At 43.3% G+C, this 18,262-nt stretch overlaps 1 protein-coding gene across 16 annotated transcripts in view; it reads right to left on the bottom strand.

Annotated features, from left to right (window-relative positions):
* The window catches only part of LOC124168990 (myosin heavy chain, muscle), a 98,994-nt gene extending 80,935 nt beyond the window's left edge, over nt 1-18,059 (bottom strand). For 10 of the 16 annotated variants that reach the window (XM_046547418.1, XM_046547419.1, XM_046547420.1 and 7 more), the window contains exons 1-4: nt 17,954-18,052; nt 6,316-6,440; nt 3,595-3,832; nt 1,089-1,232 (exon numbers count right to left, since the gene is read on the bottom strand). In XM_046547418.1, the coding sequence (XP_046403374.1) occupies nt 1,089-1,232; nt 3,595-3,801 (351 nt within the window). In that variant the 5' untranslated portion in view covers nt 3,802-3,832; nt 6,316-6,440; nt 17,954-18,052. Of the gene's footprint in view, nt 1-1,088; nt 1,233-1,647; nt 1,792-3,594; nt 3,833-6,315; nt 6,441-17,704; nt 17,795-17,953 lie in introns of those variants that run through there. The other 6 variants (XM_046547421.1, XM_046547432.1, XM_046547426.1 and 3 more) reach the window with 4 other exon arrangements.
* Nucleotides 18,060-18,262: the final 203 nt, after the last annotated feature.

The following is an 18,262-nucleotide window of genomic DNA, read 5'->3' as shown; positions in this document are numbered from 1 at the left end:
TATTTTTTGTCTTTTCCTCGTAAAGTGAAGCCTTAACTTTTTTACCAATGCCAAAATGTATGCAACTAGAGATGAGTATTTTAAACAAGGATCACCAACAGATGAATGAAACGCATAGGTTAACTACAATGACGCCGTTTCGGCGGAGCCTCTTCACTGGCAAAGTTTGAATGCCATTCCAATTAAGAGCGTTCAACTATTAAATGTTAACGCATAATTCGTTGACGGGATGTCAGTAGCATGTTTGAATGTGAGTAATAATGTAAACAAATTTGCTCATAGGCAAATAAAACATGTTAGTACACGGTGTTAGTCTCCAGCACGCTAGGCAAATGCTCTGCAATGCCAATGTTATTTCACCAAAATATAGAGGAATTAGCATTATAGGATTGAGTAGGCAGCTAGCAGTTCAATTAATTATGATGTCACAGAGGGGTTAACGATAGTAGGTTGTGGAGGTCTTGGCTAAGGCTGACGAAGGAATAATTTTTCCTCGAAGTACACGGATAACTTATAGAAAATTAGGAGGAGGGCATACTTGGATTTCATCAAAATCCAATCATCATCCACCATATAGGCGTTGATAAAGATAATTTCCGATTGGACTGACGCAAAGAACTGGACGAAAATTTATGTTAAGCACGAATTCTATCAAGGTAAAAAACACTTTCGCATATTTTAATAAGTAGATTGACAAAACGTGCCGATTAATAAATGTGCTTAAGGAGTTGAGCAGGCTGAATCAGCCAATAATTTTAAAGGATAATTATTCCATCAGCTTTGTCCATAGTCCATAACTATCTGGAAACGATAGGCAAAACCAAGAGCTGTGCGGTTCAGGAAATTCTGAAACGGTTCACGGTTTTGAAAAAAACCGTTTGCGACTTTACTGCACCGATTCAGAAACCTGTACCGGTTTTTTCTACCGACCTGTTCTGCCGGTTCAGGAGAAAAATGAACCGAAGAATAGGTGCGGTGATAAATGGCACAGCTCTGAGCGAAACAGCAAGCAGTTGGTGTGTGGTACACAGGGGTAGATGGATGGGTGGGGGGCTGAGACACATTCCAAAGCGCGCAGTCTGCCTTACGTAGATGAGCTTGTGGTAGTAACGTTGCTTGAGGTTATGCAGAACGGAGGCATCGTTTAGGTAGGTCAAGTTGGACATGTCCTCGGCCTTCTCGTACTTAGGTGGGTTCACCTGCTGCAGAAGGTCCTTCTTCAGGGTCTTCTCCTGTGGGTCGGAAGGGGGAGGGGCAGCACAACGACAAGGGCCGGGATTGGAGGGGGAAGGGTTTTCATTGTTGACGCATCGCATTAATCATTTGAAGGTTTTGTGGGGCGAACGAGAGACAGGGGCAGGAGACCGTTGGGAAGAGGAAAGCAAAAAGAAGATAGCATCATTAGTGACCTGGGCCAGAACAAAATTCAACCAGGGTTCGAGGAAGGACATCCCAGGGTAGCGGGAAATCCTTCCGCACACGACCAAATGCAAAAGAAAGTCGCAACGAGCACTCACCAGGGCAGGTTGCGCATCCCGTGTGGAGTCTATTCTTTCGAGATTTGGTGCGAAATTTGTTCTAGCCTCTGCAAAAGCATACGTTTCTATGAATGGCGTGTGTTTATCTTTCATGACGCTGAGCACTCACGTAGATCAACTTGCAATAGTAGCGCTGCTTGAGGTTGTGAAGGACGGATGCCTCGTTGAGGTAAGTGAGGTCGGCCATGTCCTCGACCTTCTCGAACTTGGGCGGGTTCACCTGACCTATCTGGTCTTTTTTCAGTGTTTTCTCCTGCAGGTCCCAACATGGCCGGGCGCCGCAGCCGCGTATCATGTTCCGTGTGTGTGTTATTTTCGAGTCAAACGATGTGAATATGCAATAAACTCGAGAGTGAAACACAAGAACAAACACAACAAAATTACCCCATAGATTTTAACCTACCAATAGGCTAATCAGCCATATTCGTGTGGGAGTGAATCAAACAGGACAAAAAGACATTGAAAAATATATGCTTCATCTTTTTTTAGATCTATTTATTGGGAGCAACTAGTATTTCAATACCCTGGTCTTTCATAGACAGGTAAACTGTCCCTAAGAGACTGAAACCCAAGTAATACAAGAATAAAAACATCGGAATGTTCCCCATTGCTTTCTCATCCTGAAAAATGAACCATCACCGTGTGAACGTGAACTGCACAGCAAAAGCAGATTGGAAGAGTAAAAAGAATATATTTAGGATATATTCAGTAGAAGAAATTAATTATTCAAAAGCCTAATCTGATGTGCACGAGCAAACCGTAACTCCCGAGTTCCAAAAAAGAATCATTAAGTATTTGAAAAAGTTGTGAATAACCTAAATGTGCTAAAAGAGTAGCTTTTAGAAATTATGTCTTACTATGGTAGAGATATTAATGTTTATCTGGATTAAGAATACTAAGAATAAATAAATAGTGATTTGAAAGAGTACGTAAGTTTGAAATTACACCGGAATCGAAAGTACATGTACTTAAAATTAAACATGACAATAACTTAATTTTAGGTTTCATTTACTTTACTTAGATTTTCGCATGCATTACATTGAATTTAAGCATCTGTATCATATTGAAGTAATGATGGAAAGGCTGGCAGCGTTTACTCCAAAACTTGAAAACATTCTTAAACGAAAAGCTTCCGATGCCAACGGAAGATGCAATTTATTATGCACACGTCAATGATTAACAATGCAAAAACTATTTTCATGACGTTATTATGACTCTTTTCATGACTCCCAGTAAAATTAAACAATTTTCGAATGCTATAACTAATGTATTTTCAAATTACTGATTTAAAAGGACAATGATAAAGGAAACCCAGAATGACTAAATTTTATGGAGCCAAAAGTTATTTCACGATCCATACTTGAAAGAGAATTAAGAAAGCACTACATTTGTCAAAAAATCACTTAAAATTAGTTCGCGCAAGAAAAAGAAGACTGAGCCGTTCCCCTTAGGGGCTCGATCGATCAATCTGATTCTCTTCTTTCGATTAGAAACTTAGAGTATTAATTAAAATTAGAGTTATGTTTAGAGACTGAAAATGAGAGTAGTGCTTACGTAATCCGATTCTGAATTTGGAAAACGTCATTGATGACGCTCCGTCACTATGTGGAGTCATCGCATAGCTCGCTCCCACTGCGGCAAAGGCGGTGGCCGCCGCCATTTCTAGACTAGATCTTTGAGTCTAATGGGGAAATTGGCTAGTATTTTAGAATCTTTCAAGATTAACGTGCGGAGATCTTCGAGCATTGAAGAAGAGTTAATATTTTTCGGGGCATGAAAGAGCCAAGCTACAAAAATTTCAAGCGTGACTACTCTGAGAACGTTGGGTAGAGTGCAGCACTTTGAAACTCATTTATGGGATTGTTTTGATTAATTGCTGCTGATAAATTGTCCAATTCTTTAAACAATAATTGGAAAATTGAAAATAAAGTGCTACGCTTCAACACGTCTGCCACTAATGTATGCCAAGCAATGGAGGAAGAATGCGATAACTCCACTCAGTGAGCATTATACTATGAGGCGTGTGTATGTATGAAAGGCGTGTGTTTGTACGTACCTCGCCTCCGGGCAGGGAGACGGTGACCATGTCGCCCTTGGTGGACTTGATCTCTCCGAGGAGATATCCCTCCTTCTCGTCGGCCACCCAACATGCCTTCTTCGCATCGTAGGGCTTGGTCTGGTCAATGCGTTTCTGCTCCAACGACACGAAGAGGTATGGGGTTGGGTCGGGGTCCTCACCCTCCTGCTTTACAACCTTCGGCATGACTGCTTAATGCGGTCTCACTCGATCAAATCTGCAACCAAGGAAGAAGAGGAATACCATTATTTCTCCATTCGGTCATTTTTAACAAGGTAACCCAAAACGGCACAAAGGAAGACCTTTTCCATTGGGTGAAACCAACACAAAAATTATAAAGGTTATCAGAATAAATCACATAGAAAAAATATGCTTGACATGGATCAACGGAATGGGGACCTATAAGCGAGTATAGGGGATGGAGAAAATAGATGACAAATTAGCGGAATTGATTGAGGAGGGAGGAAACGTACGGTGAGGGGATGGGGTGAATCGAGAAACGGAAGGAGGTCGAAGGAAAAACGATGCATAGGAAGTGAACAATTAGAGCCGGTAGGCATGAAATATTTGGCATCGAAAATCACTCTCCGGATATCAGATACGCCACCCATATTGTTGACCTTAGCTACTTATTTTGTCTCGAAAACTTGGTCTCAATCTCAGCCTGACTTATAAACAAGGATCACATTGCATACGATACTTTTAACATCGACTCATAATTCGGCGAAAAATGATGCATTCAGAAGGGTAAGAGAATAAATGACATCGTGGAGCACCAATATCCAAAGAAATACTCAATGTGTTGGTAGCTGTATTATAAAGGGCAATTACGTGTAAAAAATGCTGTAGGTAATCATAAATGGAATGGCATCACCGCCGAGAAGACGGAGAGAAATATAATCTGGACGGATAAAAGTTGGGCTACAGCAAAAATAACGGTAACTCCACCGTCTATGCCGCCGCATCATGCCACGGAATCCCAGTGCCTCTGGTGGTGAGGGAGTATAACTGCAGCAATGCATCTTCTCTATTTTAAATCATGCAATTTCAATTTTAAAATTTTCACCTTTCCAAAGCAAGATTTTTGATGCCAACGGTTTTTTTCTCAACATACCTCTCCCCATCCAATTCTGATGAAACGTGTGCATCGCCAATTTTTCAACAGCCACAGGAATGATGCATGAGGCTACATATTTCAAAAGGGTGTGAAAAGTTTTCCTCGCGGATCGACTAAAAAATATTAGTTCCTACATTTTCCAAACAAATACTTCATAAATACTGTAGCACGCTGTCAATTAATCAAACCTTAAGTCAAAGCATGTTACTGTACTTATACTCGCTCGCTGCTCTGAGCGCTGCAAACCATCTGCTGCTCCAAAAGGGTTCCACTTGTCGTGACGATGGCGTCACCATGTGTGCAATTCTTATTCTCATACATGGGTATCAGAGTGTCACCCCCTTTCAAGCGGCCGACCACAGGAGGCAGTCTTCGCCAGTTGCCCCGTGATCACTCGCGACCCGCTTTACACTACAGTATGCAAAGTAACATATGCGTAAGGAAACCGAAGCGACAGTTGTGGAGTGGTTAACCCAGATAACTAGCCTACACCACCTGCAAGTCTGCTGAAAATAGTATCGTGAATCACCCAGAATATATCCAGAGTGTACTCGGATGCATACTGCTCAAAATCTGAATGCTGGAATTCTTATCTATCACCCTGGATTTAAAACAGGGCCTAATGCGCGCTGTGCACAACATGAGCGTTGGCGCTGTAGGCAGCAAAAACAACGCCCGGTCGTCGCAGCCATCGAATTTTTAACGTAGTAATACATTGGGTGTTGAATAAAGTCATTTTCTAGAACAAAGGGCCGATTTCCAGAACTTAAATCAAGTCTTGACCCCGACTGAAACTCGGCTCGGAAGTCACACTGCTTTTACAAGATTTCTCTCGAGTCCCAACTCAAATTAAGCTTCCAAGATTCAAGATAACGGTCGCCATGATCTTTAAATGAAATATCTCGTAGAAAAGCTTCCACGTTTGATGCTGCATTCCAGTAAATTATGTACAGGGGGCCATGAATAAAAATAATATAGGTGAGTGGATAATTTTGTATTTTTTTCCAACATTCCCTAAATGTGCTGTCGTCACCCACCGCGCATTAGAATGGGTTTGCCAATGTCGCCAACCTTATAGTGATACAAATTTTACAGAGAAATATGATATACTTAGGGCTGTTAGCGAGCATTTATTTTCATGATAATGTGCTCTATCGACAACACAATTTACAATTATATTCCTCACTATTACAAAAATCACATTCTAAATATTGAGAATTAACGGATCGCTCTAAACTCATCTCCGCGCTGCGGACGTTTTCTGAATGAAATGCGCAGAAGAGGCAACATTTATCAAAAGCCTCTTTGGGACGGCCTTCTCTGTCGAGTCCCTCAGATACAATCAATCCACTTCATTAAATTTCCATTTTATACCTCGCGATTTCATGTACGGTACGCCATTGAAAATATTGAGATTAAACTGATCCCACCACTTTAATGCCTTCTATGCAGACATTTTATTAAAGCTATTAAGATGCACCCTGGTGGCAAGAACAAGACTCAAGCGCATACGATACGGACTACTCTATGAACTAGTCTCGTCTATCTCAAAGCAGTGGCAAAAAGATGAAAGTCCCTCTCACCTAATGATCGCTGGCTTTGCACTCGCTGGCGACAACTCCGTCAGTCTGTTTCGCAATGGGTGGGTCGTTAAGTTTCGAGAGAGTGTGGCAACCACGGATACAGCAGAACAGCACTCGGAGCAAACCTGGAACGAAGCAACACACACACAGCTTCTTAGAGAGCGAGCACGACAGAGAGAGACAGAGACGCCACGGTGGATATTGAAAGGGGGTGGGGTGGGAGGGAGCGGGAGGGAGGGGGACCCCCTAATACTTCGCCAAAAGTCGCCCACCTCCGCTCACAATCCCGTCGCGGCCGCAAAATCTCACTCCCCGGATGAGAATAGCATGTACGGGCAGGCGTGTAAGGCGACACCTGGGGGCGGGCGGGGGACGGCGGGGGCGGCGGGCGACACCTCAGGAGAGAGACAGACAGCAAACGCGCGTCTCGAGTGCCTGGGATGTCAGCGGTGGGAGAAATTCACTGCCCGCCACGGGACAATATCATATCGAGGGGCAGCCCGAGTTTCGACCTTGCTCCGCTCCAACCACACTGCGCATGCGCACAACAAAATTCCGTTAATTTATTTAAATATGGAAACTCTCAAACTCTTCAAGTAATTTGGTCACCAATTGGCTTCCTAGTTCGCATGAGCTTCGACCACTTCCCTTTCAGAGACTGTCAAGAAGGAGGAAAGGCATGTGCCATCTTTCCGTCCGTTCCGCTAAAGAGGATTAACTGAGGTATTGGTAATATCATTGGACATTTAAATTAAAGACAATCTTATCAACGAATAGAATTGACTTAACTTAATTTTGAATCAGTTAATTTGAAATCTTGACGAATTAATGTTAAAACTGTTATAACTGAAGGATTGAATCATGTAATAATTGAACACAATTGCAAAGATTATTTTCAATGGGTATTTTTTCATCTTAGATCCCAATTGTGGTGTTGAGGTATTCTTCCCCAACCCATTGCCCCTCACCTCCCACCCCTCCTCTCCTTTCACCACCTCCACCTTCCTCATCCCGCCCGTATTTCATGCGATGCTAAATAAAATATCTTCGAGATCGAATCATGCCCTTCTTTCTTTCCTGTGCGGCACATTTCCTGCAATTCATTTCTGCCTCACCCAACAAAATCACTCTCATTATCGAGAAATTCGCAATCGAGCACTAAAACAACGGAAGATTCCTCGCATACGCTTCAATTTCCTAATTTTCCCTTAAAGATGAATTACTTTCAAAATCAGAACAGTCACCCCAAGATTCTCCTGATTTTTCTTTTTTAAGTTCATTTTATCTCTCATAAGGGTTCCTTCTATTGGTCACATACAATCTCTCTAAGTTTTGCAAGGCTGAATAAATAGCAGTTATCAAATACGAGACGTCTAGTGTGACCGGCGAGAGCTGCCATGCACCTCGTCCACCCATGTCCATCAACTCCATTCACAACCCAGAGCAGCTGCGCGGCAATTTCACACGCGGCAGAGAATTCGTAGGCCGGCTATTGCGTAGCTAGAAGTGAACGGATGATTATAACAGATTTTTGAAAGCAGATGTGTGACGCGATAACCATGTGATGATTAGCATGAGGATATCCAGGTGCCGCGTTGCTTCTGCTTTCACATTCTATCCCTCAATAGGTGTGTGGCGGGCGATGTAAGGACGCCAACTGTTAACTAGCAAAGGAAATCAGCAGAAGAAGACCCTCTCATAATTTATTTAAGTCCTTTATGGCTCAGGGAAGAAAATTATCCATCCGATGGGTGAAATATCTCTCTTAATGCAACGCTACTGTCGGAAGCAGAAATATAGTTAGTTTGTAACACGATGTTCTCCGAGTCACTTACAAAGATCTATTCTCAATTGACCATATCATCTAAGCCTAGCACGTAACCTCTGCGACTCCCAGCCTAATTATAACACATGTGTAACGCCTCCTGTACGCCCGCAGCAATATTTGATGAATCGCTTAGCTTTCCTTTGCATTTAACTAAGTTCACGGATTAAGACTTTAAGCACCTGATCGCGTTTACAAGGAAATAAAACTGCCGGAGTCATGAAAGAGGAAATTTGTCAATGCATGGGACGTCTGGCTCTGGGAGGTCAGAGAAGTGTTTCAAAGCGAGACGAGAGAGTTATGGTGATTCCTTGGTGAACGTCTCGTCCGGGTCAATTTGTCCATATCCCAATCAACGTATCCGTTATCCATCACGTACGGGGTTGACTTTTGCTGCTTTAGAGCTGGTGTTGTTTTCATCCAGATATGATCGATGACGAAGACCACTGGACTTTCAAAACGTTGGATAACCACAACAGCAACCACCGCTAACGCACGCCGCAAACCGCAATATCTCAGTTAAATGGGAGTAGCATGTGGAAGCCGGCTACGAGAAAAGCAAAAAATGAGGCATCTACGGATTTTTGGGCCAGCCATTAATTTCGAAGGTTTGTGCTCATCCAAAACGTTTATAATGGTACGCCAATATGCATGAGAATGATTTAATAGCTGAATAAACGCTATAAACTCTTATTTTAAAACGAGACCGACAGATGGCAGTGAAATTAAGTCAGACGTCTCCGAAGGAAATGTAAAATTAGATATTTTGGGTAAGTACCATCTTCGTAATATACTTTTCAAGAATATGTTTGTTGCTTGAAAGTAACGATGCATTGAAGGGTACTTTTAAATAAAATTGACGAATAGATTTCCTCAGCACTGTGCATCGGAGAGATTAGATTAGAAAAAAAATCAATCAACCATCCAATGTCTTTGCAAAAATATATCAACTTCAAAGCAAAATGCCTTCACTGGCATTAATTTAACATGGACATGTTTCGGCGAATCTCTAAAAAAAATCACCTGTCACCAAGTCTGATGGCTGAAAAGAACTTCCTAATATTTATTTAAAATTCTGTTTTTCATTTTAAACGGGAAAATGGGTCTATTTTCCGAAAACGACCCATGTTTATCTCCAATCACGTGATACACAAATTTACATGGAGAATTTCCCTTCATTATGGGAAAACAAAACTAATCATCAAGATCATCATTTTGTAAAATTTTCCAAAAGAGTTAAGGCAAACGACCTATGTACTAAGAACCTGCGTTCCGCAACTTCAGAGTAAGTATTCTTTGCCGAGAAGAATTACGAAAATGCTAAGCCAAACAAAGCATCAACGCAACGAATTGCGATCGCAACATGCGTAACGGAGGCATGCGTTACGCATTCCAGCGAATGACACAATTCCGTCGTAATTTTCCTAATTGCACGACGAACGGTTGCAAATTCTTTTAAAAGCTACGAAACATCCTCGTCTCACTTGTAACGGTTTTGACGAATTACACTGAGTCAAATTCCATTTTATTTTCGAATTCATTGCTTTATTTAATGTATTTTTATTTTGTAACCTAATTTCTCGTACATTTCAAAAAGGCTTCGGAATGATATGTTGAGAGCCCGGGTTCAAATCCCGGCGATAATGGATATTTTTCAAGATCCCTAATGAGTGCTTTATAGGGAGGGTACATCATTCCATCCGTCGGATGCGACGTAAAACCGTACTCCCCTTGGTGCCTTTCGTTTAGGACACACTATTGCCGATACCTAAACCGTCGCCTAGCGCCAGGTTTCTCTCCACCCTTCCTTAGGTACTCTTCCCAAATAGTGCGGATGAAATTAACTATCAGTCACCTCATCCTAACAACGTACCATGCATTCAGTTTAATATATATCCACGTTCTCCACCCCCTCATCTAGGTTTTTAATCTCGACTAACAATGAATGAATAATGCTCTCGGCACGCCCGAACCATTGCGTCACGAAATGGCACATGGGTGGGTGTTTCCCTCCTTGGTTGTGCGGGGGTGGTGAGTTGCTGCCCACCCAGACCCCTTACCCTACCCCGTCTGCCCCCAACCCCCTCCTGCCCTGCTCTCCGCGCCTTTAAGGGTCCGAGAATAGCAGCTTGGGCGGCGCGGGTTGCGCCAGCCAGCCATTGGTGCCGCCCGCTGACCGGCTGACTCTCTCTCTCTCCTTTCGAGTAGACTCGCTCCCTCCGAGGAAAATACTAAGAATAGCCCACGTGACTCAGGGGCGGCCGCAGACACGGGCGATTGATTCCAGCTCCATAAGATGACTCCAGGCACGACGCTGCTCCCCCCCCGGTGAATGAATAGTTGGGAGAATAACAACAACGATCGAAAGGGAAAAAAATGAAAACAATGAACGCGATGCGAATAATATAAACGAGAATCTGATAGCAGCGGATTCGGCGAAAATTCTCCAAAAAATGTCTAAATACGGCTAAGGATAGCTGTATGTAATACGTAATTTCACGAAAGGATGAGCGGCTGTACGGCCAGAGATGTTGTTTCGTTGTCACAAGGCAGGGGAAACTACGCTCTTAGAATAAAGAGAGGAAAAAAATCACTCGTCTAAACTATACAATTTCAGAAGTCATGACTCTTTACCCATTTAAATTATACGTCCTAACAGTCAAGCGAATTCGTTCTTTTAACCTAAAAAACGGCATTCAAAGCAGTGATGAATGTTAATTGATTTCTTGACAAAACTCAGTCACACCTACGTGAAGCGTTTATTTTCGTTGCGTTTAATTATTTGTCATTTCTAATCTTTCCTTATTAAAAATTTGTAATATTTTTAAAATTCTTTTTCAAATTACAACTTGTGGCACTGCAATGATTAATACATCTATGCAACAAGATGCTGAACCCACACATTACATGCGCATATGCAAGATTATAATCAATAGTTAGCTGTAATTGCGAATGAGAATATACACATGATGTTGGGCGAAATGAAAAAGTGAAATCAAGAACAAAGCCAAAGAACCCCGCATGCAAATTCCTGTATCGCCAATTTGTTTCACTTAGGCTGAAGAAAAATTTCTTAAACATATTCCGCGTAAGAAGGAATAATGATCTAAATTTAAAATTTGGCGAATGGGGCGGAATCTGTGGAGAGTCAGACGTTGGGCAGGTAGAGTGGGGGGAGGGGGGTGAGTCAGGGGTGGGGAGGAGGGGTTGAGTGGGCTAGCGCCGGGGCGGGTGAAGACACTCAAATAGATATTGGGCGAAGCAGGGCCCCACTGCTAAGGGACAAAAAATAACACCTCCGTCCCATTTCTCAGGGGAACAAAAACATCGCGATGACCACAATATGTGTTTCGAAAGAGAGACTCACTCTCTTTAGCATATATGGAACAGTTAAACAATCAAGGAAGAGCTCTTGCGATGTGAGAACCCCACTAGGTCAGGTAGCTCACATATGCTGACTGTACTGTCAGCTAAAAGCTGACAAGATAGAAAACAACGATGGAATTGACGCTAAACATAAAATAAGGACAGACACAATTAGTACCACGATCACGTGCCATTTGGAGGAGAGGAGGGGTTGAATAAAAGGTTTTACTTCTCACATCAAACCACTGTGCGGCGGACAACTGCTATTGATCGCCAAATCATTTTCCTTGGAGTAATCGCTGAAGAGTGACGAAATTAAGAGCGGCAGCAATCGTATCAAAACCTAACGTACAAAAGGATATATCATTGCTCTCTGAATAGGTATCATCGCATTTCTTTCCATACTGTACACATTTTTGCCCGTAAAAGATACACATTACGATAGTCTAATTTAGATAACAGTCTGTAAGGAAAAATATAACTGGAAAGCGCTCTGATTACTTTGTTAAGCAGAGAGGAATGAAAGCCACTTAACTAAAAATTAACTTATATCGCATTAATAAACTCCTTCAATATGAATAACTTTTTACATGACAAAAATAATTACCGTTAACAGCATTAATGGATATGCCAGCGGTTTTTTAAAATATTTTTTTACATTATAAGTTAACATCTTGCTCAAAATTGGAATTTATACATTCCTTTCACAAGGCAAATTAGCCCTAGCAGCCGCTGAATCACTGAGCGTTTGGGATAAATGATTTTTTTCAAACAGTTGACGGGATTTTGGTAACGTATCTTATAAATTTATTTAATGAGCAAATTAACTGCAAACCTAGGTAATGGTAGAATACGTTCACGCAAAAAATTAACATAAAGCAATAGGAGAAGGAATTCATCGGATCGTCCAATGGTTGAGGAGATTGGCAGGGCGCGGAGAGGGGAGGGGGTGTTAGGGGGGGATTCTCGGGTGTCGAGGCCAAAATTAAACCGCTGCCTCCCTCCCTCCTCCTCCACCCGCCACACGTTCCATTTAAGGAGCCATCGCACGTAGCTCCTCCTTCCTCTCTCTCTCTCTCTCTCTGACCCCCCTCCCCTCTCTTTTGGGGGGAAGGGGAAGAATAGAAGAGTACCCAAAGGACTTAGATTGCGACGAGGCCCGAATCCCCGCTCACACAAACTTAACTTGGCCTACCTACATAAGTTGGGCACCTGAAAAAGCAGCTACTGGCTCACAATAACTTTAACACTCGAAATGGTAGTTATTTGAAAAAAAGATCAGATATTTCTGCGAAGCATCCAGTGGCATTGCAAATAATAATATCTATCGGCAGCTTCATGAACTATTGAAAGTTCTCCCAAACTGATATCACGATGGATACACGGTCGCAGCTTTTATTGGTGAAATAGTGCAATTTTTGATAAGGGGAGCATTAAGGACCACTGCGCAAAGTCAGGTTGTGTGAACAAGGTCTGTATCGTGGAAGTTTGCCTTGCGTTGCCACTTCGGGCGTACTTTTATCGGTTTTCAAAAATGCCCGCAGCCCTTCTATGATTGAGGAGCGACCACAATATTTACAATAGTGTATTCTATCTATCGAGGTATAGCATTCAATAATTACGAACTCCATGTCGTACATAAATTGCGGTTATCATCACATTTTTTTTCTCCGTGGACTTCGGATCGCTCTGCTGTCGGCGACGCAATTGGCGACTCTTGAAAAGCCATTTACATATGCCTTGTGTGACAATACATGCCAGAGAATTGTGCAATACTGGCGACGGGCCTCTCTTATTGAGGCAACGGAAGTACAACTGGTGTGGTCGTCGCAAATGCTTATCGCCTCCATTTGAGCAATTTGCGAGTTTTTGCGACTGACCTGCACTTCCTTAACTGCCCTAGCGTATGGTAGATATGGCATAGCTCCCTGGCCCACTCACACTTGTCGATACCCCGAGCCAATTGAAATCCTAGCAATCCTGTAGAAGTTGCCTCACACGTGGATTCGCGGCTTTTTCTTTTTTAAACATATCTCATTTTTCACTCAAATACCTTTGAATCGCGAGTTTAAGTACATATTAAGTTACGATATGGCTGTATAAGCGCTAAATGGATCGTTATCTGATACATAATTGGAAGCTAAAAATCATCATTGACAGGATAAGAATACATTTACCCATTCAAAACATAGATCTTCTCTAATTATCCAATCAAACCTTCAAAGACCCCCCTCATCAAATCTGCCCTGATTGTTGGCCTATGCAAGGGAAATAGATGGACTTCTTCTTTACAATATATATGTGTTTGTCTCTGATTGGAAAACATGTAACCACGCATTCATTGATGACATGAATGCAAGAATCAACAACAAATCTGATTGTGTGAAATTGGTGATATCTGCCACGAATTGTCCCAAAGAGATGCATGCTATAAATATATTTCACCCTTCGCTTGAACTTAGGCTTCTCTAGAGAAAGATTATTCTTCGGTCAGCGTCTTCCCTCAACCTGGAATACACACGCGACTCACGTCATCCATCCAGATAAACGGCATTGGTCTATTCTCAAATGAAACGGGTTTCGCATTTTTCAGGAAACGGCCGGGCGCTCACCACTTCCTTCGCTGTCCTTGCAGTGCCCTTCGATAGCGTTCGACAGCGCCCCGGTAAAGAAGCCACGTATACAAAGGACAGGACTCTTTGTAAATCTCTGACGTCATGCAAGAGGGGTCTTTCTGTATTTTCGAATGAAAATGGCCACATTCGGTGAGATATTAGAACTCCAAATGAACCAATCATTGTGTCATTCATTGCATGAGGCATCGACAATGAGACGAGGTAATGGATTCGTTATAATGGGAGTGAGCCGTTACTCAGGCGCCGCTGGCGGTCACTTATTGAACTTTCAAAAAATACCTGTATTTGGCTTAATCTGTGACGTCATCCGAATTAGGGAATAAAGAATGACCCCCCCCCCTCCATAGAATTGGCACCGCGATGGATGTGCCGTGGGTGCGTCCTCTGCCGCGCCGGATGCATAAAACCTTCTCGTTCCGCGCTTTCGCCACAAACTCTATTACCCGGGGCTATTTTTGTGTCGTATGGACGTTCATCTTTAGGACTAATTAAGATTCGGGCATCCTGATTTCCTCGTCCTTGAAGGGATTTTCGCCCTCGCCGTGAATTAATCTCTCCCGCCCCACCCTCGCTTTGCTTTGCCGTGCGCCCGGGGCCCGCACCACAGCGACCGAAATAAACCCAATGACGGCGAGCGGAGCGCGTGTATATCGGGAACATTCCAAGAGGAAGCGAGCGAGCAGAGCATAATGCGCGTCTCGAAAAAAGAGAGCAATCGACGGAAATGTACTCTTCCTGCGACAAGAGGATTATCGGAGTCAGCAATGGCCTCATGATCTCACGTAAATCGAGAGAAAAATCATTTGCCTATGACACAGAGACAGGAGCACAGTACTAGCTGCACCGTAAGGCTTTGTCTCCCACGAAAGTAACTGAGGCAGGCGTGATATAGTGGAAAGGCATCTTAAGGCGAAGGAAAGAAAATGGCACTTTTTCCACGAGTGAATTGATCCTTATATTAAGTTTCAGCTGTTACGAAATCATCAAGTACACTGCAACTCAAAGACTAAAGCCTAACAGCTGAAACGCGTTGCGCGCATTTATAAATTCCGGGGAAGAATCATCTTCTTACATTGACTTTCTGTGTTTCATCTCTAACGCTCTTATCGCCTCTCCAGTGCTCATATAATCTGGAATAATCTAAACAAGTGGTCTCCTAAAACTATAATTCCTCCCTAATCTCACATTGTTACTGTCCTGATGTAAGAGCCTAATGGGGATCAAATAAGTTCTTCTGTATCCTAATATATCAAGGAAGAAATTTTCGGAGTCAAAATATCATTTGTCTTGGCTATGATTCCAATAAAGTCTGGTATGCTACAAGTTGCTCCAGGTAGTTATGTCTTTCACCACTATCCCTAGTTTAATGAAATATGCAAACAATCCTGAAGTGTAGTGGAACTATTTTCTCTCAATTCCATCCGTTGAGGTAAGTAGGATGCTACGAATGAGCCATCAAGCTATCTTCTGCTTTCCAACACTAGTTAAACTGATTCTTCGCATTATGGAGTGAATAGAATTTTAAACCACTATTTACAACCAAAATAATTGAGAATGAGACTCTTTTTGCTTATGACCAATAAATTAAGTCAATTTAATTAAGTTTTCAACTCAATTAGTTTGTTTGGAAACTAGCAGTTACGTTCTATAAAACTTAATTCAGCAGTAGAACCTAAACTATAATAAGGCCCTTGTTAGCAGAAGAAAAACTATCGAATTTGGAATAAAAAGATTGACGGTGCTAAGATAACTTGGAGGGATAGCTTCGAGTTGAAAAAAAAACTTGCGCAATGACGTCTTATTCCGCAGTCATGCGATAAAAATTTCATGTAAACTAGAGGAGGGAGGTTGCTGCTGTACGTGCTCCATGACGTGGCATTGGACGCATTAGTTTCATATAATTAATGGAGGCTCACTTGATGTCTTACAGCACTGTTGTGTGGGGGGTGGGGGAGGCGCCCTGGTAGCCGCTGAAACCCAAGACCCGCCGCCTTCCCCAGAGGTATTAATACACGGACAGTGAGGAGAGTTTAAAATAGGAGAGCCAGGCGGTGGAGAGGGGGTGGGGAGGGTGTGGGAGGAGGGGGAGGATGTGGGCCAAAGGAGGGGAAGTACCACGGAGAGAGAAAACGACTAACTAACTGCGCCAGCTACCAAGTCCAACATCACAAACAAAACTATGCTGAAACATGTCTCACTCGAATTGCAATGGCCTAACACGGCGAACTAGGACAACGAAAGGGTCAGGCACAGGCCTTAACTTGACTTAACTTGGCGTAACTATGGAGTTGAACAATTTTGGACAGCTTCAAGCGACGTAACTTGATTTGGGGCGGGCATTTTATCAAAAATGATCAAGACCTCTTGAAATTATATATTGGAAAGGAAAATAATAATTAACGTCAGGCATATGAAACCATTCAAAGTTCTCATCACGCTTGAAACGCGATCAGTAGCGAATGGCCATTGCCTCGATCAGCGGGGTCTGGAGAACTTTGCAGTGACTGGCCGAAGGCTCCACCCAGGCACTGCGACGAGGACTATTTATACGCGCACGGGGAGTCATGCGGACTGGTCACGGTACCTAGGCGTCGCCCAAGCAAAATAAGAAAGACAATACGCTGCAAAGGCATTGGGTTGATGAGCTATCATTAAATTCCTCGAAGAACTGTCTCCGCGAAAGAAATCAACCGATGCCATAACCGAAATAAATAAACAAATGTAGCCCGTCCTCAAAGAACACAGGCGGCCATTTTCACGAATTGATTTAGACACCAAGGATAATGACAGACCCGTCTATAGCCTAAACACAAATGTTCAATTTCATAAATAGATAGGCGAAGTATTGAATATGAGCAGCCCTTTTCGAAACATTTGAATTTTTATTACAGAGATAATGGGAAAATCACATTTTTATCGTTATCCCCAGATATCTTCTAAATTGAACTTCTGAGACAAGTTACCAAACTAAGAGGTAAAAGTTGGGCAACGAAAGCCAAATCAGGTATGGATATTATCGCTTTTATTATCAAAGAATCGCTAATCAATGCAGTAGACTGAGAAATATTGAAACGTATTGTTTTGAATTTATTTTAAAGCAATAATTCACTTTATGCCGTTGCACTGTTTAGAGATGAGACTCGATCAACAATATCTGGTACTCTAAAACTCGCGATTGTCTCAAATTAGTATTGATTCCAACAATGAAGGGCTTTCTCAGCAGAGGAATATGAAAACAAGCGACATCTATTGACCTAAGTTGAGATTTGAGAGGAGTGGAGACGCAGATGTACAAAACAAACACGGTCCACGACTCGAGCGCTTCTCTTCACGGTCTACTCCAGTGCAGATTCTGCGTTAACTGTGGCCACAGCGCCTCCGTGCACAAGAGGCGAGTCGCCTGCCAGAGCATAAGGGTGTTCTAGTATGTCAGCGGGGTCGTATCCATTACAACGCGCGTGGCAGAATTTCATTATCCGTTCGGGTGGCACACAACAGTCCTGGTCCACAAATTCGTCACGATCCGCCTCCTCCAGCCACTCCACTCACAGCAGATCCGTACCTCGATCCGATCCGACGTCCGCGGATAATCCTTGGGTAGGAGAATCACTTGCAGCAGCAGCCGCAGCAGCAGAAGCAGAGAGAACCTCGTCGCGAATCGAGACAGAGGAAAGAGGAGACTGCTCGTCTTGACGCACGCACTCACTCACAAAGGGGGAAGGTTGGTTGGGTTCGGAGCGAGAGAGGGTGGGTGGGTGGGTCGGGTTGGATCGGCACGCGTCGTGGGGAAGTTAATCTCAAGTGCACTTACGTTTGCCTCGACGGTCCGCGTCCGGGTGAGCGAGGAACTCGGCAATCGGGTGGGATATATAGGAGAGGCCCTGGACCCGGACACTCGATCTCAGTGGCGCTTGAGAGGGGAGCTCCGATTGGGGGAGGGCGGGCAGGGTCTCGGGAGAGCAGGGGTGGACGCGAGCCAATGGGAGGCGCCGTAGCAAGGCCCGCTGGGCGAGAGGCGGGGTGGCCTTTTTTAGTCTGCGGGGTGGAAGGACGGAGTGGGGGGTGTTTGGAGGTGTGGAGATGGGTGGGAGGGGTGGGGTTCCTAGGCATTGTCCGCGAG

Source organism: Ischnura elegans, chromosome 12 (assembly GCF_921293095.1).
Source record: "Ischnura elegans chromosome 12, ioIscEleg1.1, whole genome shotgun sequence".
In the NCBI taxonomy this organism is placed as follows: domain Eukaryota; kingdom Metazoa; phylum Arthropoda; class Insecta; order Odonata; family Coenagrionidae; genus Ischnura; species Ischnura elegans.
Note: the sequence above shows the minus strand (reverse complement) of the source record. Positions and strands in the feature narration are given on the sequence as shown.